Source organism: Amblyomma mixtum, chromosome 3 (genome assembly GCF_055824585.1).
Source record: "Amblyomma mixtum isolate Tamu chromosome 3, ASM5582458v1, whole genome shotgun sequence".
NCBI lineage: Eukaryota > Metazoa > Arthropoda > Arachnida > Ixodida > Ixodidae > Amblyomma > Amblyomma mixtum.
Window position 1 is genome coordinate 393,576,453 of NC_143014.1, and position 24,641 is coordinate 393,601,093.

General features: G+C 46.3%; 1 protein-coding gene across 6 annotated transcripts in view; it reads left to right on the plus strand.

The window, feature by feature from the left end:
* LOC149357205 (uncharacterized) overlaps positions 1-24,641 on the plus strand; it is a 105,370-nt gene that overhangs the window by 62,692 nt on the left and 18,037 nt on the right. For all 6 annotated transcript variants that reach the window (XR_016291793.1, XM_089584471.1, XM_089584473.1 and 3 more), the window contains 3 exons: positions 1,436-1,680; positions 9,227-9,323; positions 21,768-22,007. Coding sequence is in view for 1 of the 6 variants with exons in the window: in XM_089584474.1 (XP_089440600.1) it covers positions 1,436-1,477 (42 nt within the window). In the remaining 5 variants the exon portion in view is untranslated. The remainder of the gene's footprint in view (positions 1-1,435; positions 1,681-9,226; positions 9,324-21,767; positions 22,008-24,641) is intronic.

Sequence of the window (24,641 nt, forward strand, 5' to 3'; positions counted from 1 at the left end):
AGCCCTGTTGCCAATATTCTGAATGTATAATAGTCACATGTATAAGCGTACACATGTAGCATTCTCACTGAGCCATGTTGTGAAGTCTGTGCACTTGCACTGTTGTACTGTGCTTACTTTTCTCAGACTCTTTTTAAGAAAAAGTCCTCATTAAAACATGGTGTTATTGCATTTCTCGGTGTGGTCAACAGATAAAAAATTTTCTGTTTTGATTGGTCATCAGGTACCTGACTGCTAGTTAATGTCCTCTTTTTTATCTCATTTTTTTTGTGTGGAGGTCATTGGCTTTTGTCATTGTGGCAAAAACCTGGCAAGAAATGCAGGCCACAAAGTGGGGCGCATGTGCGGGAGCGCATTGCGCATGGTAATGTGGTTCTGGCTGCTGCCAACTTGTTCACGAGATGCAGCCCAACACAGTCCCTGCGACTTCTGGAGAACGCTGGTATCTGCAGCTCCTCGAAATGGACTTGCGACTGTATCTAGAATGGCATCTTAATTCCAGATATGCATATAGTTTCCACGTCTCATTTATGAATGCTTGCACTTTTGCATTATTAATGTAGTTACTCGTCTGTAAGCCGACCTGTTTTTACAAAATCATATTTTTCCAAACTCGTGGGTTAACCAATACGTGGATAATGGCCAGGACGAGGCGCAAACCACTACTGCAGAAAGTCACGCTCTGTCCCCAACCGTTTTGCGGTAAGGCTTTTACGTGCTTCTTGTTTTTCAAGAAAGCCAAGAAAAAGATTTTCAAATAAGGCTCATATGAGGATAAGAATGGAGCCTCACTGTGATATTGTAGTATCAACCGCACACTTTGGAGGCAGCATCGTAAAAGCAATACTTCTCTCAGTTGCTCAGCTGTGCAGCAACTGATGCCTTTGGTGGTGGTCGTATAGCCTCATCTAATAGCAATAATACTGCTCATACAAATGAACATTGTCAACGAGCCGCCAACATATGGTGCATGTGCCAATGGAAACGGAGAGGTGGTAATTCATAGTACTTACACCAGAGAGCATTCACAGAAGTATTTGATTACCGTGTTTACTTCTTTCATAAGTAATGGAATGGTGAAATTGGTGTGTAATGTTCTGACACTAGATAGTTGGGGGCTGAGTAACACAAGCTTTCAAAAGTGCTATTGGGACAGTCATCTTGATGCCTGGATAATAATCTATAAGCATGTATGGAATGAAAGGAGAAAGATCAAGTATATGATTCTTAACTTATTAACTTAACGGAGGTTACCCGAAAGAATGCGGCACCTGCAGTGGTCAAGTTCAGGGCTCCAAGCCTTAATATTTTTTTTTTTTGGGGGGGGGGGAGGGGGGGACAGTATAGAGATCCTGAATTACCAGTTTTTTGCAGTGTTTCTTATGATTATATTTTTTTTCATGGGCTCTTTTCTGTTTGCTTCTATGTAATGCAGGCTACATCAGCCAGCTCCCCAGCATCGTTGACAAGCCCATAGAGAGTGGCAGCGGTGGCAGTGCCAGGCAAGTATGCTGCCATCAGCTACACCATCCCTGTGAATCCACTTTGAGCCAGTCAGCAAGGCACAACCTGTGCAAGCCCACATGAAGATGGCTCTAGTGGCCTGGTCAGCACAATTCATCGCAGTCAGCAGCAATGATGTGCTCCTCTGTGGTGGAGCAAACTGAAGATCTGGATTGTGTGAGCAAAAGTCCCTGCACATTTGTCGGCTTTCGGTGCTAGTTCTTGTGTGTTGTTGTTTGGCTGTACTGAAGTGCATATCAGCTCTGTGGTGCGCTGTAGTGGAGAAAGCTGGAATAATTTTTATTACTTGGGCTTCTTTAACATGGGTTGACATTATACGATGCAAGTGTATGATTTGGTTTTTGGTGCAATACTTCCCATAGCTGTAGGTGGGCTGTCACAGATGCCACACTAGAGGGCTTTAGAATGATTGCAATTGTCTAGGGCTCTTAAGGGGGGATGAGGGTCTTGAACACTTTTTTTTTATTTGATAACATATCTTTCTGAAACTTAGCACCTGGGTGTATCATTGAATGCTGATTTCGAATATGCATTTAGATTTCAAATACCTCAGCTGGAAGGAAATATATGGCAAAATAAAATATCCTAATTAGGTAATTTCTTACGGGCCTTTTTAGTAATTTATCAGTTAAATAAACATTTTTAAAAAATAAGCAGACATTTGGAAAGGCCCAAAGCACATCCTAAAGCTAACAGAATGTCTACAAACTAATTTTGTTGATCATAAATAAACAACAAAGTTGGAAAGAAAAAATGACGTGGCAGTAATTAGCGCCTAATTGCTCGTATATCATGTTTAAAGGAAAAAAGAAAGCTTTAGCATGTGCTTTGACCCTTTGCAAATGTTTACTTATTCTTAAAAAATCATTCTTTAACTGATAAATTACTATAAAGGCCCGTAAGAAATTGCCTAATTTGAATGTTATTTTGCAATAAATTTCCTTCCAGGTGAGATATTTGAAATCTAAATGCATATTTGAAATCAGCATTCTATGATACACCTGTGTACTAAGTTTCAACAAGTTATGTCGAAAAATAAAAAATAAGTTTTCAAGACCCTCATCCCCCCTTAAACAAGCACCGTCAGTGTGCAGCACATGGGCAATAAATTCTTCATTCGGTCTTCATTGAATTGTGGCCACCACAACCAGGAATCACACCAACTGCACAGATCATAAGGACAATGCGTTGACCAGCTGGGCTACTGCAGTGGGTTTCTGCATGTTGGGCAACGTCATATAGCAGCACATGATGAGTGCAGCCGCTTTAGTCTGCAGCATGGCTTGCTTAGATTCAACCATCGAAGGTGCATACTGTGTAATGATTGCCGCAGGCTTTTCACCAAGCAATGCAGTGCCTTCTCCGACACTATGTCTGTGTTGTTTATGTGGCCCAATGGTGAAATTGTATGGCAGCATTCGCTGATTGGCTGAAGTGTAGATTGATAGCATTGGCGTGCTTTACAGGGAGGAACGATGCTGATGGCCTGTGGGTAATCGGTGTGTAAATAAGCCTGGCCAAGTGGAATTCATTATGTATGCATGCTCCCATTGTGGCGAGTGCCGTTTTTCAGAAGACACCTGTGTTCGCTTGGTAACATGCACTACATGCAAGGCATGTGACACTGGTTAGGATTTCTCCTTGTCAGCTACCTGAGGAAGTGATGCTGTTAGGCACTGAGGGGATGGTTGAGCATGAAAGTATTCCGATGTGCATAGTGGCATTGGTTGTTGACTGTTGTGAATTCATTGTTGTTCAACACCGTAAAACTAAATGTTTGATAGAGTTGCCTGTCTGGTTGGGTTTGATAACTTGTGGTAAACTGTGACACATCTCCAACCGAAACTTTTTTATTTCAAAATGCTGACGTTTTGGCGCTAGCTTGGCTCCTTCTTCTGGCTATGGCCTTGTGTCATTAAGTACATGGCAGGCAGAAAATAAGTACTGCGGTGTTGTGATGGGTGTAGGAGGGGGCGAGGATGTTTTGACACAGGCTCTGCTATGGTCTACGGCTGTAACAGTGCCAGTCAGTGTGGGGATAGCTGCCAGTGTATTTTCTTTTTTGTGAGCTGCAGAGCAAAGTCAGCACTTCCACAGAAGGATAGCTTGCCCTTTGTGCGGTTGATATTGTTTTGGGTAGTTTGAATATGCATAGGTTCGAATAGGAGCCTTTTTCATTAATTTGTTTTGGTTCCGAGTGCTATGGTTTCTTGAAAGTTTATTCTAGGGTCGGTATATTCGGAATGTCCGGCTGCTGGGCTGCATTCTCTTGCGAAGTTGCATACTTCGGTTTTGTGTTGTCGAATTCTTTATTTAGTTTTTTTTTTGTTTCGCCTACATAACTTGTGTCGCAGTCAGCGCAAAGAATCTTGTAAGCAGTGCTCGAGCTCTCTCCATGGCCAGTCTTTGGGAGCAGGTGGGGAAACTGCCACCATGTTCGTAGGCATGTGCGCTACTCGGAGGCCACCTTTTTCAGGATACCGGTGATAGTTTCGCTGGAACCTTCAGACATAAGGAAGAGTGACATATTTTGTGGTGGGGTTAATTGGTATTGGTTGATTTCTTGGCACATGTTGGGTTTTTGGAGGCGAATGGTTATCTGAATAAAATTTTTGGGTACCCGTTTATGGTGAGGTTCTTGAATGACAGGTTTTTGTTTTTTGGGTACTGTACTGCATTGTGTTTCAACTATTCGTAATCATGTCTTCACAAATGATGTCTTGTAGATTATTGAATAATTTGAAGTGAAGTGCAGATATAGGCCTGAATGGGTTGGTTTGCAATAGACGAAGAACTAAAGGGAGCTGTGTTTTTGGGTTACGAGGACATCCAAAACTGAAAGGAAGTTTCCTTTTTTCCACTTTTAGTGTGAACTGAATAATCGCTGCAATGGAATTTAATTGAGGGAGGAAATTTTGAATTTGGGATCTCTTGATGATTGAGAAACAGTCCTCGACATGCCTAAGGAAAGCATTTGGTTGTGGCTGGAGTGATCTGAGAGCTTGTTCCTCAATGTGTTCCATAACTAGATTTGCCATAGCAACACAGGTAAAGGCTTCCATTGGTGTTTCTTTGACCTGCCTGTAGAATTCTCCTGCAGACGAGAAATATGTGTGCTGGTTGTTGCCAAGCTAGATTTGTCTGCAGAGTTCAGCCTCACAGTTTCGTTTTCCTTGCCAAGTTTAGAGCGATCTACCGTATGTGTCTAGGTAGCCAAAAACCCTGATCTTAGATTTGCTTCAGGACTAGCATGCATTACTTTGCTTATGTTCCTTCTAGTGCTGTTTCCTCAGTGGTTGTGTTGTCTGTAATCTCTCCCAGAAAGGTTATTTCCAAAAACCTTCACTCACTCAGTTTTCTGCTTCTTTCAGGTGCTTAATCACTATTGCAAGTTAGGTATTGTATGTAATTTAGTTACTCTCTGCACAAATAGACTTTTGTGCTTGACATGGCAGCAATGCAGGGCATGCCTAAGGAAGTGTGGGATTGGGAATCATGTTCTTAGTTGGCTTTAGTACAAGCCATTGTCAGATGTATTTTTTTATGAATTCAGAGGCTGGTCATAAATTGCTCCACCGACTGGCTTGTAAACTCAGAACGCTTGCTTTCAAGGAACTTGTGGAGTTGGCAGCAATGTGGGGTACTTTCGACCCTTTAGGAGCTGAGTGCCATTTTGTTGCATGCATTGTAGTTTTACCTTGATCTCGTTTACAGTCGACGACCGAAAATTCAGACGCCTGATTTTTTGAACATGCTTGATTATGCGGACTTTTTCGCGGCACCGCGACATGGCCCATAGAGCCAATGTGTAAGAGCGCTTGAAATTTCGGACGCACTGCAACTGACCACTCGATTTTTCGGACTTCGCACTCGCCGCCAGTACCCAAGCACCATATAATGTGTACAGTAGAACCTCATTGAATCAAACTGCAGGAGAGATCGAAAACTTGATCAAACAAAACGAAATTCAAGCTTAAAGGGAGCCTCTTAACTTGTGACGCTGAAATTCTGTACGAGTCGGCACATTGCGCTCGCGTGTTTTCGAATTCGTACTGTTCTTGAATGTCTTCCGCCGCATGAACTTGAACCGTAGTCTGAGCTCACGAAACTCATCTGTGCCGAGTCTTTAGTCCAGAATACGGAACGCGAATACGATTGCGGAACGCTTGATCGTGGAGGCTACGCGCACGCCGTGGCCTCCGAGATCGAAGCGTGCTTTGGGTGCGCCGCCAAAGCAGATCGCGGCGGCCACGGCGCACACCCGCCGCGGTGGCTCAGTGGTAAGGCGCTCGTCTACCGAGCCGGAGTACCCGGGTTCGAACCTGACCGCGGCGGCCGCGTTTCGATGGAGGCGAAATGCAAGAGGCGCCCGTGTGCTGTGCGATGTCAGTGCACGCTAAAGATCCCCAGGTGGTCGAAATTATTCCGGAGACCTCCACTACGGCACCTCTTTCTCTCTTTCTTCTTTCAGTCCCACCTTCCTCCCTTCCTTTACGGTGCGGTTCAGGTGTTCACCGAGACATGTGACACATATACTGCGCCATTTCCTTTCCTCAAAAAACCAATTTACAGTTTTAGGCGCGATAGGCAAGCACCTTAAGCTACACGGCTGGGAGTTAGCTCTCGAACACGGTGGGTAAGCGTGCGGCGGGCAGGAAATTCGACATGGCCGAGAAGTGCGTTTGATGATGCTGCAACCAAAAGAAAAACACAAGCTGCAAAAAGCGCGCTTTTCGAGGCAAGCCGTGTGAGTTTCTTGAACTGGAAGAAGAGCTGCTCCTCTATGTGATGGAATTTCGGAACGGCTACGCGTTGACAGCGGACATGCTGCGCGACTTCTTTTGGGATGAGCGTGCACCAGAGCACAGCACCAGCTCAAGATTCGAAATACTCCGCGAGTGACGATTGAACGTAAAATGAATGTCGCTCATTCCCTGGTTGGTGTGTATTTACTTAAAAAAATTTTTTCGCATATCGCGTGTATGGGCCGCACCGCGAAAATTGGCCCTCGAATCTGGGGGGAAAAGAAGTGCGGCCCTTATAGCGTTTGTATGGTATGTCACGCGGCGAAATATAGTCATGAGGAGCTTTAGAATGTGTGCAATACAATTGGCCGCTTTCTTCGTCATACTGGTAATAAGTTCGTGAGTTTTTCGGTAAAGTTTGATTTTCCGGACTGCCCGATTTTTCGGTCGTTCTCGCAGTCCCTAGAGAGTCCAAAAAATCGGTCGTTGACGTTCCGCTGGGTACTTCATGTGGAGCTGGCACCCCAAGAGCTGTTCCTTCACTTGTACAGAGCAGTTTTTCCTGGCAATTTTCAAATGCATTCTGCCACATCAGAAAAATTATCAAACACTTTTTATATGAGCTTACCTGTATTGTGGTGAATGCAACTACAGTCATTTGCTGTGTTGAATTAATTGCATGTCATAAAAATTGGCTTCAACGGCAAGAAAGAATTAGACTCCAGCTACATGATAATCGTCACATGAGCACTATAGTTGCTACAATGCACTGATTGATGTTTAGATTATTATTTAGAATGCTAACATGAAACACATATAAGGAAACAGAATGCAGAGTAAAACTGCATTTTCTGGAAAGGGGAATACATTTTGTGTTGTTAATTGTGAATGTGTTTGTTTAATTTCAGGCTGCTTTTGCCAGTTGCCAAGTTTATGCATGTACCATTTTAGTAAGTTGCTACTGAGCTTGAAGTTCATGTTATGACTCATTCATTTTGAGCTGTCAATTTACATAGTGGAGACTCTCCAGAAAGAATCATTGCTGATACTGCTGCTGAGAATCCCTGAGGCGGCCATCATTGTGTCGAGCTGCTGATGCTTCAACGATCGTTCCCACACCTGCTTGCAATATGCCCAAACTTGCCAGATTTGTGCATATTAGGTAAAAGTGTGTGTTGTGCTGCTATAGTATACAACTCAAGGAAGCAGCTTTTCCCCGTCGCAGGACCCCCTTCCAGCCAATGGCGTCGATCGATTCTTTAGACCGTGCTAGCGTGACAGTGCAGGGAAGGGACTATCCCCTTTCATCTGCCACTCCCTGCACTGTCACGCTGCAAGGTCATGAAAATTGGCCACCATTGGATGGAATTTGTGAGAGAAACGCAAACGACGAGCTTCATTTTTCTGTAAAGCTGCTCTGTCTGCCAGTGACAGTGCCCACAGTGTGTCCGTCCATCCTGTTGCTGCCTCTAATTACATGGAAATATGACCACTGTTTCTTTGCAACTGCTGAAGCCTGAGGGAGTGCTTCTGTCAAACAAGCAGGTATAAGCTAAAGTGTAGTTTATGGATTCGCTTTGTTTGAGCATGTTTCAAGCTTCACGTATGGCCTGTTCCGTGGGAAATTCAGGAAAGCATCATGCATGTGGAGATTAACGTTCCAAAATGGTAAGAATGAATTACAACTATATTACATGAGGAGCTTGTCAGGTGACACCTGGTGTCTAATAACATCAACAGTTGTGTGGTGTTAAGTTAGCCCTACACGACTGGCTGGGATTCAGGTGTGAACAAAGCTGGTATTAGGCAGGCAGATAGTTGCCTTGTGTGGTAACAAAGTTCTAGGCACACTTACAAGATGCATTCTATAACCTGTACTCTATTTCTGAAGCTGGAAGTAGTTTTAGTAGGGCAGCTATCCAGAGCTCTGAGGTAAGCATGCTGTGTAGCTCCCATCTCTGACACACACACGAAGGAAGCAGCATGGTTCTTCTGTTTGCTGAGATCACTTGCATCATGGGACAGGGTGGTGAGTGATGGTTGCCTTGTGTGGTAACGAAGTTCTAGGCACACTTACAAGATGCATTCTATAACCTGTACTCTATTTCTGAAGCTGGAAGTAGTTTTAGTAGGGCAGCTATCCAGAGCTCTGAGGTAAGCATGCTGTGTAGCTCCCATCTCTGACACACACACGAAGGAAGCAGCATGGTTCTTCTGTTGGTGGTGAGTGATGGTTGCCTTGTGTGGTAACGAAGTTCTAGGCACACTTACAAGATGCATTCTATAACCTGTACTCTATTTCTGAAGCTGGAAGTAGTTTTAGTAGGGCAGCTATCCAGAGCTCTGAGGTAAGCATGCTGTGTAGCTCCCATCTCTGACACACACACGAAGGAAGCAGCATGGTTCTTCTGTTTGCTGAGATCACTTGCGTCATGGGACAGGGTGGTGAGTGATGGTTGCCTTGTGTGGTAACGAAGTTCTAGGCACACTTACAAGATGGGCCGCCGCGGTGGCTAAGCGGTTATGGTGCTCGGCTGCTAACCCGAAAGACGCGGGTTCGATCCCGGCCGCGGCGGCTAGAATTTCTTTGGAGGAGAAATTCTAGAGGCCCGTGTACTGTGCGTTGTCAGTGCACGTTAAAGAACCCCAGGTGGTCGAAATTTCCGGAGCCCTCCACTACGGCGTCTCTCATAGCCTTAGTTGCTTTGGGACGTTAAACCCCATAAACCAAACCAAACACTTACAAGATGGATTCTATAACCTGTACTCTATTTCTGAAGCTGGAAGTAGATTTAGTAGGGCAGCTATCCAGAGCTCTGAGGTAAGCTTGCTGTGTAGCTCCCATCTCTGACACGCACATGAAGGAAGCAGCATGCTTCTTCTGTTTGCTGAGATCACTTGCATCATGGGACAGCGTGGTGAGTGAGAAGGGCATGCACTGTTGTGTCTCCTTGCAGGCAGGTGAATACCTGAGAATCAAGGTGACCCATGTTCTGGTTGACCCCGAGAAGATGAAAGCGGATGTGTGGAAAATAAAGGCGGCCATTACCAGTGGTGAGTGACTAAATCGAATCGGGCTAGTTTGGCTCGCATAGGAGGTATTCACATGATGTCACAGACACCATTTTGTGGTATAGCGTGTAGTTTCAGCAGTGAAAGCCGGAGGAGGGGGCAATTCATATAAGCCTGCAGGCTTTTGCTATGCTGCATGAACCGCAAAATTGCAACCATCATGACATTGACGCATACTCCCTATAACATACCAATTCAATATCATTTCTATATTTCCCAGCCTTCATCACGGGCTGAATCTGCCTAATGCCCCCACCACCCTTCTTATCACTGTGCTTGAGACAATGAAGAAGTGCAAACTTTGTGTGTGGCGTCACTTCAGTCAGTGACAAAGGGCAGAAAATACAGACATGGAACAGTATCAGTTTCAATATCGTCAAATTATGCCAGCCTTGGTGTGGCCCTGCTTTAAGAGGCATTGAAAATGGCTTACACAAAGAGAAGATGCTGCAGCATCGCACTGCATCTCCTCCTCTCTTGTTTTTTTTATTTTTGCTGTCTTCTGAAGAATGTCTTGTGCCGGTTCTTGACATGCTTGAAATACTGTCAGGGACAAAAGTCTCTAGGACACATGAGAAACTATAAAAGAGTGTGTACCTGCATTACAGGCCAATCAGTAAAGACCACACTTGTGGAGGAGAAAGTTGGACTTGCTTGCCCCCACGTCCAGTAGTCAAAACGGGTAATTAGTGGCAGACGCTGCACTTGTGCATCTAGATGGCACACACCTCGAATTAGTGATCAGAGATTTGTTTGATCAGAGAAATCAAGTGAGGCATCAATAGGCATTAGAAATTTAGAAAAGGCCAAATTGAAGTAAGCTGAAAGAATGCAGAAGAGAAACAGAAAAGCAGTGGTGGCTTGTGCCTTTTATTGGCATCTCTTTGCTGCAACTTGAAGTTGATGGCTTTCAGGTTTAAGATGAACCAATAACCCAGTTGCCAATATTCTGATTATATAAAAGTTGCATGTATAAGCATACACACGTAGCATCCTCTTGAAACTTAAAAAAAAAACCACCTAGTCACAAATAATTTCACAAGGACAAAAGAGACGAGGAGACAACGGACAGGCACCTGTCCGTTTTCTCCTCGTCTCTTTTGTCCTTGTGAAATTATTTGTGACTAGGTGGCTTTTTCCAAGTTTCAAGATGGAAGACCAACTAGCCCATCAACATGCCTTACTAGCATTCTCACTGAGCCACGTTATAGTCTTTTTGTTGCATAGCTAAAGGGACGATAAGGGACAAGCACAAAGGAGAGACTGCTTGACATAGATAGGCGCACTAATGCATGTTTAGCTTAGCAATGCACGAATTTAGCTAGGTAGACCTAGCTTGTGCACAGTGTGCAAGTTAGCCTAAATGCAAGTGTGGTGTAAATCTGTTCCGATAATACTTGAAATATATTATGGAGAATGTTTTCAAAGAACACATTATTCATAAGAGAGCTTTGTACTGGCTTGGCGAGGTGAGCAAGTGACTAAGCACTTTATTAGATCAGTTTATGCCTTAACTGTCCCGAGTGACAATACTTAATAAGACAATAAGTGAGTAATTACTCATTACCATCCCCGCACAGCCATACTTCCTTTGTAGCCATAAGGCTGCTTTTGGGTGGATGCAAATGACTACAATAAAAGCTCGTTAATTTTAACTGCAATAATTCGAATTTTCGGATAATTCGAACTACACTACCTGGTCCGGCCAAGCTCCATAGAGATCTGTGTATAAAAAAGCCCGTTAATTTGAAACCGAGTTGGTTCCACTACGGATAATTCGAACTACGCGCCACCGCGTCTGGGCCACTTGGCACGCAGCACGTGGCCAAAAAAGAAAGAAAAAGCACCTCCACATAGAGGCTTTCACTTCCTAAATGGGGATAGATGATGGAACCAGATAAAACCGTGGAAGAGTGAGTAAAGCCTACATGGCGTCATCACCAGCGCGGCGGCCGGCGGCGCCGGAGGGTAGAGGTATTGGCGGCCGCGGTGGTGGCTGCCTACCGTCTTTTCTGCGCAACCTCCGAAACTCTCAAGTATATACTCGTTAGTTCGAGCCCTGTTAATTCGGAAATACGAATAAGTTCTGTCAGCGCGGTCCCAGCCAATGCCCATGAAAGGCTATGACTTCGGATGGGCGCTACAGATAACGTGCGAAAAACGTTTTTTTGCGAGTGTCGTCCATCCTTCCACCTATCGGCCGCCAACAGAAGCACGCGATCAGCCGCGATCATGACACCGGCTTTTAGCATTGTTCGCTGCAAAAGGCGTTTGCTGCTATCACGCGTTCCAATGACTGAGTGGCAATAGACAGCGTCCGCCCCAATTGCTCATGGCCCGATAAGGTGAACGTACTGAAAACGAGGCTTGCACAACCGGACAAGCACTGGTACTCTGCCAAGTTCACTTCTCCCCTTTGCACTAGAGCTAACGTGGAACGAAAGACACCGTGGTGTTATCGCCGCGCAGCATCTTGGCGCGCTGCCAAGAAATGCGTCGTGGACCGTGACAGTGGAAACAGAGGAAAGCGTTGACTGACACTTTTTTTTCCAATTCTTAGACAAAAATTGGGGGTGGGTGGGTTTATTATGTGAGTGCGAGTAAATATGGTACATATACCGTAATGCAAATGGTTCTTTTCAGTTTTTTCGAGGCCATTCGATAATTCGAACATCGGATAATTCAAACTTTTTTCCCGTTCCCTTGAAGTTTGAATTAACGAGCTTTTACTGTAATTGCTTCCATATTGCAATTCATCTGCAGCTTCAAGATTCTCCAAAACTGCTAGTTGAACACCGCTTCCGCTTCCACACACTAGCCCTCCCGGTTAGCTCAGTTGGTAGAGCCACTACCCCGATGAGGCAGTGGTGCCAGGTTTAAACCCCAGACCAGGACGAATTTTCTTTTGACTATGAAGTTTTTGTGGAACCTGTATGGCTTTCCTTTGTAGCCACACGGCTCTTGGGTGAATGGTAATGAGTATAATTACTCCCTTAATAAAAAATCACCCTTGGGGGATTCCCCTAAAACATTGGACCAACAGTGTCATTTACTACATGTTTTTGCAGTTCAAGTGAGAGAGAGAACAACTTTATTTGCCACTTCAGGGTTGGTAGTTAGGGCAGGTGGGCTGAGTGTGGCCCCCAGGATGGGGGCAACGTCTTGAGCCCACAAGACAAGTGCGAGTGGTGTCTTCATGTCTGGTCTTGCAGGAAGTTGGATGCAACCCTCAGAGGAGGGAGCTGGCAGTAGTGTTTGTGGGGGCGTGTTACCCTCGCTTCCCCAGACGGTGTGTGCCTGAGTGGAAAACACTCCATGGTCGCAATTAGGACAAACGGGGTCGTATTCCCTGTCAGTGATGAGGTATAGCCTAGAAGGACTGAGAATGGAATTGGTCTGCGGTCTGCAAAGCATGGTGGCTTGCACTCATTCGAGATCGGGATAGGGAGGCGGGTACACGCGTCTTGTCTCCTTATAGTAGTTGGTGATTTCCGCATAGGATAGGGGGGCCTCGGCAAGAGCATCCAGGTTTGAGGAGCCAGCTGCCCGGTTGGTTAGGCCTGGGGCAAAACGGTCGATTCCTTCGTTCCCAGAGTTCCCCGCGTGCGCAGGTACCCAAACTAAGCTTAGAGTGTGGTCGAGAGGGCAGCCGCGGAGGAAGTGTGCAGGTAGACAAATTGAGTTCGTCGAGAAATTTTGAATGGCTCGTTTAGTCGCTGAGACTTGTACATGTGCGGGATCTGCGATGGCCAGCGCGATTGCGAACTCTTTGGCAGCAGTGGGAGAGTGTGTGCGCACTGTGGCAGTGTTGATGAGGGTGGCGATTGGCGTGGCTACGCAGGCCACATATGTGTTGAAGTCTCATTTCGCCGCGTCCATGTACATGGCATGCTCGTCGGTGGAGTATGTGTCGTCCAGAGCTGGAGCCTTGAGTTGGCGCGTATCAGGGCGGTCGAGCAACATGTTCTTGGCCATGGGTTTGACAGTCAGCCAACTATATAGACTCCAGTTGAAAGGGCAGAAGGGGGTGGATGTCACCTGTAGTGTTGATTTTAAGACGGCCGAGAATGTAACGACCGTGTTTGGTGCGAGAGAGGCCGTGTATCTGGGCAGTCTTGTGTGCCTCGATAAGCTCTGTGAGGGTTATACACTCCGAGTTGGAGCAGACGCTGCGTGCTGGCAAACTGGGGCAGTCCGATTGCTGCCTTGTACGCTGAGCAGATTTATTTATTTATACAAATAACTCGCAGGTTCCACACTTGGAACATTTGGGGAAGGGAGGGGTGACAATATTTTGCAGACAAAAGATGGTACAAAGTGGAAATTTAAGCACAAAAGTAAACAATATTAAATACATTGGACTGCAAACAATTATTAAAACATACTTGAAAGAAAAATATATTATATTGACCCAACAGAAAAACAGTAAACGAATAGTGGCGCTGCATGGATTCAGCTCACACGTTACGAACGCAATTTATGTACTATATCATGGACGCATAAAGGTGGTCAATTTGTTTTTGAACATTAATGGGTTGCATGGTAGCAATGCAATCTGGAAGACCATTCCAACACTTGATAGCACATGGCAGAGCAGAAGAATTAAACGTGAGTGTTCAGCTGAATAGACGTTGGAAGCTTAGATTATTATGTAGGCGACGTGAAGTGCGCATTGGGCGTGTAATTGTAGTATAGACGCGTGACGACTGTGTATTAGCTTCTGTAGTAAGCTAAGAAGTGCGATATCCCTACGTGTCTCTAAACTTATTAGCGATAAAGATAACTTGATGTTTGTTACGCTGAAATGGTGGTTGTAATCGTGAGAAATAAAACACGCTGCACAGTACTGAACTCCTTCGAGGGAATGAATTAAATAAGCCTGATGTGGTGACCAGATAGCTGATGCATATTCTAGTTGGGGACGGACAAATGTTAAGTATACTAGCTTGCGGGTAGAAACAGGTGCGCTATGAAGATTTCTCTTCAGGTAGCCAAGCATGCGTGATGCTTTGGCAGTTATGTTTTAAAATGTTCCACTCATGATAAATTTGAAGTCAGATAAACGCGAAGGTAATCATAAGAAGACGTGCGGGATAGCATGACACTGTTAAGGGAATTAGTGAATAGAGAGTTTGGATGCTCCCGGCTAACTGTCATGATTTTACATTTTTCAGTATTAAGTGTCATTTGCCATGATGTGCACCAGTTAGTTACGCATTCAAGGTCCTGCTGAAGAATTACATGATCAGTGGTCGAGCGGATTTGACGGTAAATTATGCAGTCATCGGCGAATAGTCGGACTGGTGATGTAATATGCAATGGGAGGTCATTTATGTAAATTGAAAATAATAAGGGGCCGAGAACACTTCCCTGAGGAACGCCGGAAGTGATTTCACTAAGGGGTGATGAAAAGTTGTCGATTATCGTGAACTCCTTTCGAAAAGATATGAAGTTCCAGATCCAGGAGGCAGTGAGTCGAAGTTCAGCAACAATATTGTTACATTAGGCGGTGCATGCATAAGGAAGGAAGAAGAAGAAGCTCTTGAGTTTTTGTGAAGAAGACGACGGTCGAGCAGTGTCGGCTGGTGCCTGCAGTAAACGCCTGTGGTTTTAAAGCCCTGTTTTCCGTGTCCGCTCTCTGCAATCCCAAGCGGAACTACCCCGTAACATCTTGGTGGAGGTGCTTTCGATCCCCCTGGCCACAGCTCCTCGTATTTCTGCGCCAGAAACCTGGATTTGCGCAGTGGACGCCATCTCCCCGAACTCACACCACCGACTGCCACAGTAAGCATGGCTTCCCAGGACGCATCTCCCGCTCCGGACACTTCAGCTGCCCACATGGTCTTAACCAAAATCCGCCATCCGCCTATTTTTAACGGTGAAGACAAGACGGATGTTGAAGATTGGCTCGATGAATACGAAAGGTGCGGCAAGAATAACCGTTGGGATGCTAGCATAATGCTCGCAAACATCATCTTTTATCTCGCGAGAACTGCGAAGACCTGGTTTACCAACCACGAACAGGAGATGCCTACTTGGGACATCTGCAAGCAAAAACTTAAGGACTTGTTCGGCAAGCCAATTGGGCGAGCTCTCGCAGCCAAAAACGACCTGGCTACTCGCGCTCAATCGTCAACCGAATCTTACCTTGCCTACATACAGGACGTCCTCGCCCTGTGTCGAAAGGTAAACACCTCCATGACCGAAGCTGACAAAGTGGGCCATATACTTAAGGGTATCGCCGATGACGCATTCAATATACTTATCTGCAAAGACTGCTCTACGGTGGACTCAGTCCTGCAAGTGTGTCGCCGTTTCGAACAGGCGAAGCAGCGCCGCATCGTCCATCGGTTTGCGCGCCTTCCCAACACGGCGACTACATCCTCATGCGACGATCTGCCCACTTTGCAGCAGCCTTCAAGTCAGAATAACCTCACTACCATCGTCCGCAGAGAAATCGAGGCCTTGACTCCTGTTCCACTTACAACACCTCCTGCAGAGGCAACAATAGCTATGATACAGGCTGTTGTCCGCCAAGAATTCGCGAATGTGGGCCTCGTTTGCAATCCTACCACACCACCCCCTGCACCACAGCCAATACCAGTGGTTGCTGCTGCTACGACAACCCCGCCCTACACACCGCCCTACACACCGCCCTACACACCGCGCTACACCACCCACAATCCTGCGGAGTGGCGCACGTCTGACAACAGGCCTATTTGCTTCGTCTGTTGTCGGGCTGGCCATACGTCCCGCTATTGTCGCAGCCGCCCGGCTCCCCCCTCTCACCCCTACTACAGCCCTGTCTGCCATGACTATTATGCACCGCGGCGCGTTTCTGTCACCCCAGCACAGCATCGTGCCGAAAACATTGAGCAAGTCCGTCGTCCTAGCCGTTCGCCATCGCCACAAGCCCACCGTTCCCGATCACCTACTCCTCGCCGCAGCTTGTCCCCAACGTACCAAGACCCCTACTCGGGAAACTAGGCGACGCAGCGCCCGGACGTGACGCTGCGTTACCGACCCGGACAGCCAACTGTGTCTCGACCATCGCACCACGCCGCAACCTGATCAATGTCCTCGTAGATAGAGTCCCTGTGCCCGCTCTCATTGACACTGGAGCCCATATTTCAGTCCTTAGCTCGTCATTCCGCCAGCGCCTCAAAAAAGTTCTTACGCCCGCTAACACCTCTACAGTTCGTGTTGCTGACGGAAACACTGCTACCATCATCGGAATGTGCACTGCGCGCGTTAGCATCGCCGGCCACCACGTCCCTGTGCTATTCACCGTCCTTACTACTTGTCCTCAAGACGTCATTTTAGGCCTAGACTTTTTAACAGCCCATTCCGCTCTCATCGACTGTTCCTCCGGACTTCTGCGCCTAGCCCTGCCTTATTGTGTTCACGACCCTAGTGCTGACCATTCCCAGCCTCGCCTCCACTCCAGTACATTTACTCGCCTACCTCCCGAGGCGGCAGTATACGTGCCCATGTCACCTTTTCCCTCCCTTCCTGACGGCGACTACGTTGTCAACCCCATCACCGACGTCACTCTACAACACAACATCGCCCTACCTCATAACATTGTACACGTCGAGAACAACCTCACCTACATTCCCGTACTCAACTTCAGCATGTCCTCGCAAGTTCTCCCGGAGGGCATTTACCTTGCCGAGCTGTCACCTTTGTCCACATTTACTATTTCTGCAGTGCTGTCCGACCGTCGCGCCGAGGTACCTGCACAGCCTGCCTCGTCACATAGTCCGGAGGACCGCATCTCAGCCATGGTTGCCTCTGACCTGCGTCCCGAATATGCCAGTGCCCTTGTCAGCCTTTTGCGGTCGTACAGCGACATTTTTGATTTCGGTCACGGATCCCTGGGCCAAACGTCCGTCGTCACACATCGCATAGATACTGGAGATGCCCGCCCTGTTCACCGACGGCCTTACAGAGTTGCTCTTTCAGAACGCCATATCATTCAGGAAGAAGTAGACAAAATGTTGGCCAGCAACATTATTGAGCCGTCGAGCAGCCCCTGGGCGTCTCCGGTAGTACTTGTCAAAAAGAAAGACAACAGCTGGAGGTTTTGCGTAGATTATCGACACCTCAACAAGATAACAAAGAAAGACGTGTACCCTCTTCCTAGGATCGATGACGCCCTCGACTGCCTGCATGGTGCCAACTACTTCTCCTCCATCGATCTCCGTTCTGGATATTGGCAGATCTCTGTTGACGAACGAGATCGTGAGAAGACGGCTTTTGTCACCCCGGATGGACTCTACCAATTCAAGGTGATGCCTTTCGGCTTATGTAATGCCCCTGCGACCTTCGAGCGCATGATGGACTCCTTACTACGCGGGTTCAAATGGACCACATGTCTGTGCTACCTCGATGACGTCATCGTATTTTCATCAACCTTTGAGGGCCACCTCCATCGTCTTTCGGCTATTCTTGGCATCTTCTGACGAGCTGGCCTTCAGTTGAACTCCAAGAAGTGTAGCTTTGGTCGCCGGGAACTCAAGATCCTCGGACATTTGGTCAACACCCATGGCATCCAGCCGGACCCCGACAAAATTCGCGCTGTAAGTGGTTTTCCTATACCGAAATCTAGCAGCGACGTGCGTAGCTTCCTCGGACTTTGCTCATACTTCCGGCGATTTGTACCAAACTTCGCGGAAATCGCCCGTCCACTCACGCAGCTTCTGAAAAAAGAGGTCTCCTTTTCCTGGGGCCACGAACACTCGGCCGCCTTCGCCGCTCTTATTGCCCACCTCACCCGTCCGCCTGTGTTGGCTCACTTCAATCCATCAGCACCCACAGAAGTACGCACCGACGCAAGTGGTCATGGCATTGGTGCCGTTCTCGCACAACGTCAGCTCGGCTCCCCTCGCGTCATCGCCTATGCCAGCCGACTCCTCTCTAAGGCCGAACAGAATTATTCCATCACTGAACGTGAGTGCTTAGCCCTAGTCTGGGCCATTACGAAGTTCCGCCCTTACTTGTATGGGCGGCCATTCACAGTAGTCACTGACCACCACGCCTTGTGTTGGCTTTCTACACTCAAAGACCCTACTGGCCGCCTTGGACGTTGGGCCTTGCGCCTTCAGGAGTACAATTTTTCAGTAGTTTATAAGTCTGGCCAGTTGCATCGAGACGCCGATTGCCTGTCCCGTCATCCAGTCGACCCGCCAAGCCAACCTGAATGTGACAATGACGATTTCGTGCTCTCTATTTCTGACTTTTCCAACATTTACCGTGAGCAACGCCAGGACTCTCAGCTTCGCGAAATTATCAGTCGCCTCTGCGCCGATCGCCATGACCCTGCCCTTCGTTTGTTTGTGCTCCGCGACGGCACCTTATACCGGCACAATATGCGACCTGATGGCCCTGACCTTCTACTAGTCGTCCCTCAGCACCTACGCAAAGCCGTCCTTGAACAGCTTCACGACGTTCCGACAGCGGGTCATCTAGGCGTCTCTCGCACATACGACAGTGTGCGCCGTCGGTTCTTCTGGCCAGGCCTCTACCGCACAGTCCGCCGATACGTGGCTGCTTGTGACCACTGTCAACGCCGGAAAAAGCCATTAGTTTTACCAGCTGGACTTCTGCAGCCGATCGACATCCCCATAGACCCATTTTCTCGCGTGGGTCTGGACCTTCTAGGGCCTTTTCCGCTCTCCGCATCGGGGAACAAATGGATTGCGGTGGCCACTGATTACACCACACGCTACGCGGTCACACGAGCAATACCAACCAGTTGTGCAACCGATGTCGCTCCTTTCCTCCTCAACGACATTATACTCATCCATGGAGCTCCCCGCCAACTGCTCACCGACCGTGGCCGTTGCTTTCTTGCGCGTATCGTCGACGAGATCCTACGGTTGTGCAACGTTCGTCATTCTTTCACGACTGCCTACCATCCACAGACGAACGGGCTTACCGAACGCCTTAACCGGACATTGACTGATATGCTGTCTATGTACGTGTCTGATGACCACCGCGACTGGGACATCACGCTGCCATTTGTGACATTTGCATACAATTCGTCATGTCACAACACTTCCGGCTACTCCCCCTTCTATCTTCTATACGGCCGTGACCCTCTGCTTCCATTCGACAGCCTGCTCCCTCCAGTCGCCACTGCCAGCTCATATGCCCGTGACGCCATAGCCCGAGCTGACGTTGCCCGCGTTGTTGCTCGCAACCGACTCACAGCCTCCCAGCACTCCCAGAAACGTCGCTATGATTCCTGTCATCGCAACACCGAGTATTCTTGCGGCTCTCTCGTGCTGCTTTGGACCCCAGCTCGCCGCATTGGCCTCTCGGAAAAACTTTTGCCACGTTATACAGGCCCCTATCGTATTTTACGACAAGTCACTCCAGTGACATACGAAATTGTGCCCTTGCATCTCGCACGCCATACCTCCACACCTCGCACTGAGACGGTCCATGTTGCACGCCTCAAGCCGTACTACACGGACCCTAGTGTGGACGCTAGTACGCACCGGGACGGTGCTTTTCAGCCGGCGGGGTAGTGTTACATTAGGCGGTGCATGCATAAGGAAGGAAGAAGAAGAAGCTCTTGAGTTTTTGTGAAGAAGACGACGGTCGAGCAGTGTCGGCTGGTGCCTGCAGTAAACGCCTGTGGTTTTAAAGCCCTGTTTTCCGTGTCCGCTCTCTGCAATCCCAAGCGGAACTACCCCGTAACAATATTTTAGCTATAAGGCGACAATGGGCGACACGGTCAAACGCTTTGGAAAAGTCAATGAATATGCTTTCAGTCTGGTAGTTTTCATCCATGTTCTTGAATAGATCACTAGTAAGTTCAATTAGTTGTGTATCACAGGAAAACCCTTTTCTGAATCCGACCTGGCATGGGAAAAAAAATTGTTCTCCAAATGGCACGCAATGTTAAATGCAACAATGTGTTCCAGTAACTTGCATGGGATACTCGTCAGTGATATGGGGTGGTAGTTACTGTGTTTTTTTGCCAGATTTATAAAAAGGGTTTATTTGACGATCTTCCAATCGTAAGGATTTTCGCCAGTTGCTAAACATTACTTGAAAATATGACAGAGAATGATACTGTAGGAATGTACGGTGTGTTTGAGAATTTTTGTATTTATTCTGTCTACCCCTGAGGAAGTTGGTACCTTAAGACTGTCAATTAGAGATGCTACGCCTTCTGTTGTTATATCTATTGTAGTCATGAATGGGTAATTTAGTTCTTGTGGTTGAGGTAGGTTGGAATAGTCTTCGGTAGTGAATACTGATGTGAAGTAGTCATTAAACAGGGCTGGACAGTTCTCTTGAGGTATCGGACGTCTGTTTTGATCAAGCAATGAAATGGTGTCCGATGTGCCTGATGGGGAAATTGTTTTCCAAAATTTTGCTGGGTTATTTTTTATGAGCGATTGAAGGTCTTGGGATAAAAATTTTATTGGCCTTCCGGATGGCATGGCAGTAAGATATCTCACACAATCTATGTGCAGCTTGCGCATAATCAGTGCGCAATCGCTTTGCGGCTCTGAAAAGGTATTTTTTCTTGTTTTTTAATGCTCGTAAGGAATTGTTATACCAAGGTTTAGGTATGTTGACCCGTAATGTTATACGTGGAATGTATTTGCGCACAAGTTTCGCTATTTTTCCTTGTACAAAGTCAAGTTTTCATTAAGAGACCGGGATGAAAAATCACGAACAAAAAATTTGGAGAAATGCTCGAGACAACGATTAATAGCGTCGAAGTCAGCCTTTCTATAATTTAGTATCTGTTTTGGTTGGGCGTGATGTGAGTAATGAGGAGCATTTATCGATAACTGAAGAAGCTGATGATCGCTGAACCTGTCATTATAAGATATATCGCTACCCTTCTCTGGAGCAGATGTTAAAGTAAGGTCTAAAATATTAGCATCGCGTGTCGGAGTGTCAACTAATTGGACAAAAGAAAAGTCGAGTGTTAGCTGCATGAACTCATTAGAGGCAGATAAATGAGAAGATAAGTTCAACCAATCACTGTCCAGGTAATTAAAGTTGCCGAACAAGAAAATGTCAGATTTAGGAAATCTAGTTCGAATGGCTGTAGTATTGTCATGTAGATCAGCGGCAGTACCATGGCAGGGGAGTCCGAGGGCCTGTAGCAGATGCCTAAGACAGTGTTAAGTAGGGGGATGTTGTTAATACCCATATGATTTCCAGTTCGCATGGGATATCAACAATGAAAGACAAAATGTTATTATTAACAGCAATTAATACTCCACTGCCCCTTTTGCTTATTCTATCTTTTTAGTAAATTTGAAATCCGTTGCTATCAGGCAGAGGTTTCTCATCAGCGATATCAAGATGCGACTATGTTTCTGTTAAAAGTAGTTGGCAGAGACATCGGCAGCAGGAGCTCTTTCGGCTAAACTTTCTGCAACTGCATTACAGGTATCAATTCCTGATCTACCGGTGCAGCACCATCATCGTGTCGCTGTTATCATCCACAACTGTGACGGACTGACATCGACGGACTGACAAGGCTGCCACGCCCCAGCGTGCCAGGAAGCAACACGGCCACCAGGGGACATCAGCGATAAAAGAGCCGACACTGGAGAGCAGCCCTTTCAGTTGGCAGAGACATCGGCAGCAGGAGCTCTTTCGACTAAGCTTTCTGCAACTGCATTACAGGTTTGAGTGCATTCTGTAACTTACCCTCTGTACTACAAGTGACCTTTTTCCGCTGTCGCTGCCAGCTGTGTTTTGAGTGTTTTGAGCATGCCGAGTGAGATAGAAAAATTGCGTGATCAGCTGCGGAAAGAATTTCGTGCCGAAATTGCAGCAATGCGCAGTGCAATAGAAAGGGATTTACGTAAAGAAACCCGTGAGCTGTCGCAGAGCGTAGATTTCTGCAGCAAGAAATATAATGACATGTCTGCCGAACTCTCAGCACTAAAGGAGGAAAACAAAACGTTAAAAGACGAAAACGCTGCGCTATCTGCTGATCGCGACAGCTTACGGAACATGCTCCTTGCTTTTGAGCTTCGGTTGACCGATTTGGAGCAATACTCTCGAAACAGAAACCTGGAAATTAAAGGGCTTCCCGAAGCTGACAACGAAAACCTCCCTGACATCCTCCGAAAGATTGGAGAAGTAATCGAAGTGCCCATAAGAGCTCAAGATATTGAAGCCTGCCACCGGGTTCCGGCTAAGAAGTTGACATGCCCAAATGTGATAGTGCAGTTTCGCAACCGATCGAAGCGTGATGCTTTCCTGAGTAAAGCAAAAGAAGTCAAAGCCACAACTGCTGATCTTGGTTACACTGATCTTGGTCAGACTGAAAGTTCTGCCGTGTATATTAACGAACACTTGTGCCCTACTCTGAAAACGCTAATGAGCCTGACTGTGGCGAGGAAAAAGGATAAAAAATGGAAGTTTGCCTGGACAAAGAATGGCAAAATTTTCGCCAGGCAAAATGAGACTTCCACAACTGTGCGCATCACCTGCATGGGCGACTTGGACAAGATTGTCTAAGCCGCTGGTGCTGGTCACGCAGACCAATACAGCCGTCCTCAGAACACTATGCTATACCTGGAAAACAGTTTGCCTTGCAACATTCCTTTAAAGTGTTGTACACAGAACACAGTTTTTGCAGTCCATATAAATTCGCGATCTCTTATATCTAAACAGGAACATGTTTCAAACTTTCTTGATGAGTGCCGCATCCAGTTCGATGTGATAATGTTCACAGAAACGTGGTATCGTCTAGACAGTGACATGCTATCTATAGACGGGTAAAGTCATTATTTTTTAAACAGAAGTGGAACTCGTGGTGGGGGCGTTACGATGCATGTCAAGCAAAACATATCCTCCGACATTTTTAAACCATTTACGCGGATCACTAGGGATTATGAATCGTTGTGCGTACAAGCCGAAGAACAATTGTTTACTGTGGTATATCGGCCACCAACTGGCCGCCATAGCATTTTCTTCGAGTTCGTTGAAGAAGTATTAGACTATGTTGCAGATAAAAATTATCGCTTGCTACTAGGTGGTGATTTCAATGTAAACATGGGCAGTGATAACGTTCATTCTTTACAGCTGAATAATATAGTGACTTCGTGTGGCTTCAAAAATGTGATTTCGACACCAACTCGCGTTTTGCTGACTGGACAATCATTGTTTGATCAGTTCATTGTAAACGCAGACACAACAGTTGAAACTGCGGGCACTATAGGCTATGACATAAGTGATAATAGTCCCATCTTTATATCATATTCAAGCAATCTCTCCAAGAAAAAAATGCTTAAGCCTCCAATAATCTCTCGGTGCCTATCGACAGCAAACATGGATTCTTTTCGCGCGTGTGTTTCAGACGGTGACTGGTCTCTTGTATATGAGAAAACAAATGCGAACGATGCCTACAATGCATTCCTCTCTATTTTTCGCCGTTACTATGACACCTGCTTTCCATATAGACGAGTGAAATCGAATGGAAGTATAAGAAAGCCTTGGGTTGGGCCCGATCATCTGAAAATGATAAAGAAGAAAAACAAACTTTTCAAAAAATTCCTGGACACCAGAGAGCCATCTGCTTTCTTAAAATTCAAGAAATGCAGAAATAAGTTAAATGCGGAGCTAAGGAAAGTGAAGAAATTGTATTATAATAACCTTTTTACAAATACGTTAAAGAATCGTCCTCATAAGGCATGGAATGTTATAAACATGGTGTTGAAGGGCCGAAATCCAAGGTTTTCAGCAGCAGAATTTCTAAGCAATACAAACCTCTCCGGTGTTGACTTAGCGGAACACTTTAATACTCATTTTGTCAACTTGACAAATACACAAGATAGCCTGGAAGCAGATTTCACCTTTCCATCTCGCTGCAGTGACACTCTTTTTCTTCCGCCAACCGATGAGGCAGAAATCTGTTCCACATTTCTGAACTTACATAACAGTAATGCCAAAGATGCTGACGACTTGCAAATAAAGCCGGTTAAATACGTTATTGATATCATCGCACCCTATTTATCGTATATATTTAACTTAGTACTTGAATCAGGCTGTTTTCCAACCGCTATGAAGAAAGCAAGAGTATCCGTTATACATAAGGGGGGCGAAAAGAATGATATTAATAACTATCGACCGATATCTATACTTCCTGTATTTTCAAAAGGACTAGAAAAACTAATATTTGCACGTATTAACATCTTTTTCTTGAAGCATAGCTTACTAACCGACTGCCAGCACGGTTTCCGGAAAGGCAGGTGTACTGAAACGGCTTTACTTACAATGAAAGAACTTATAATTAACAACATTGACAAC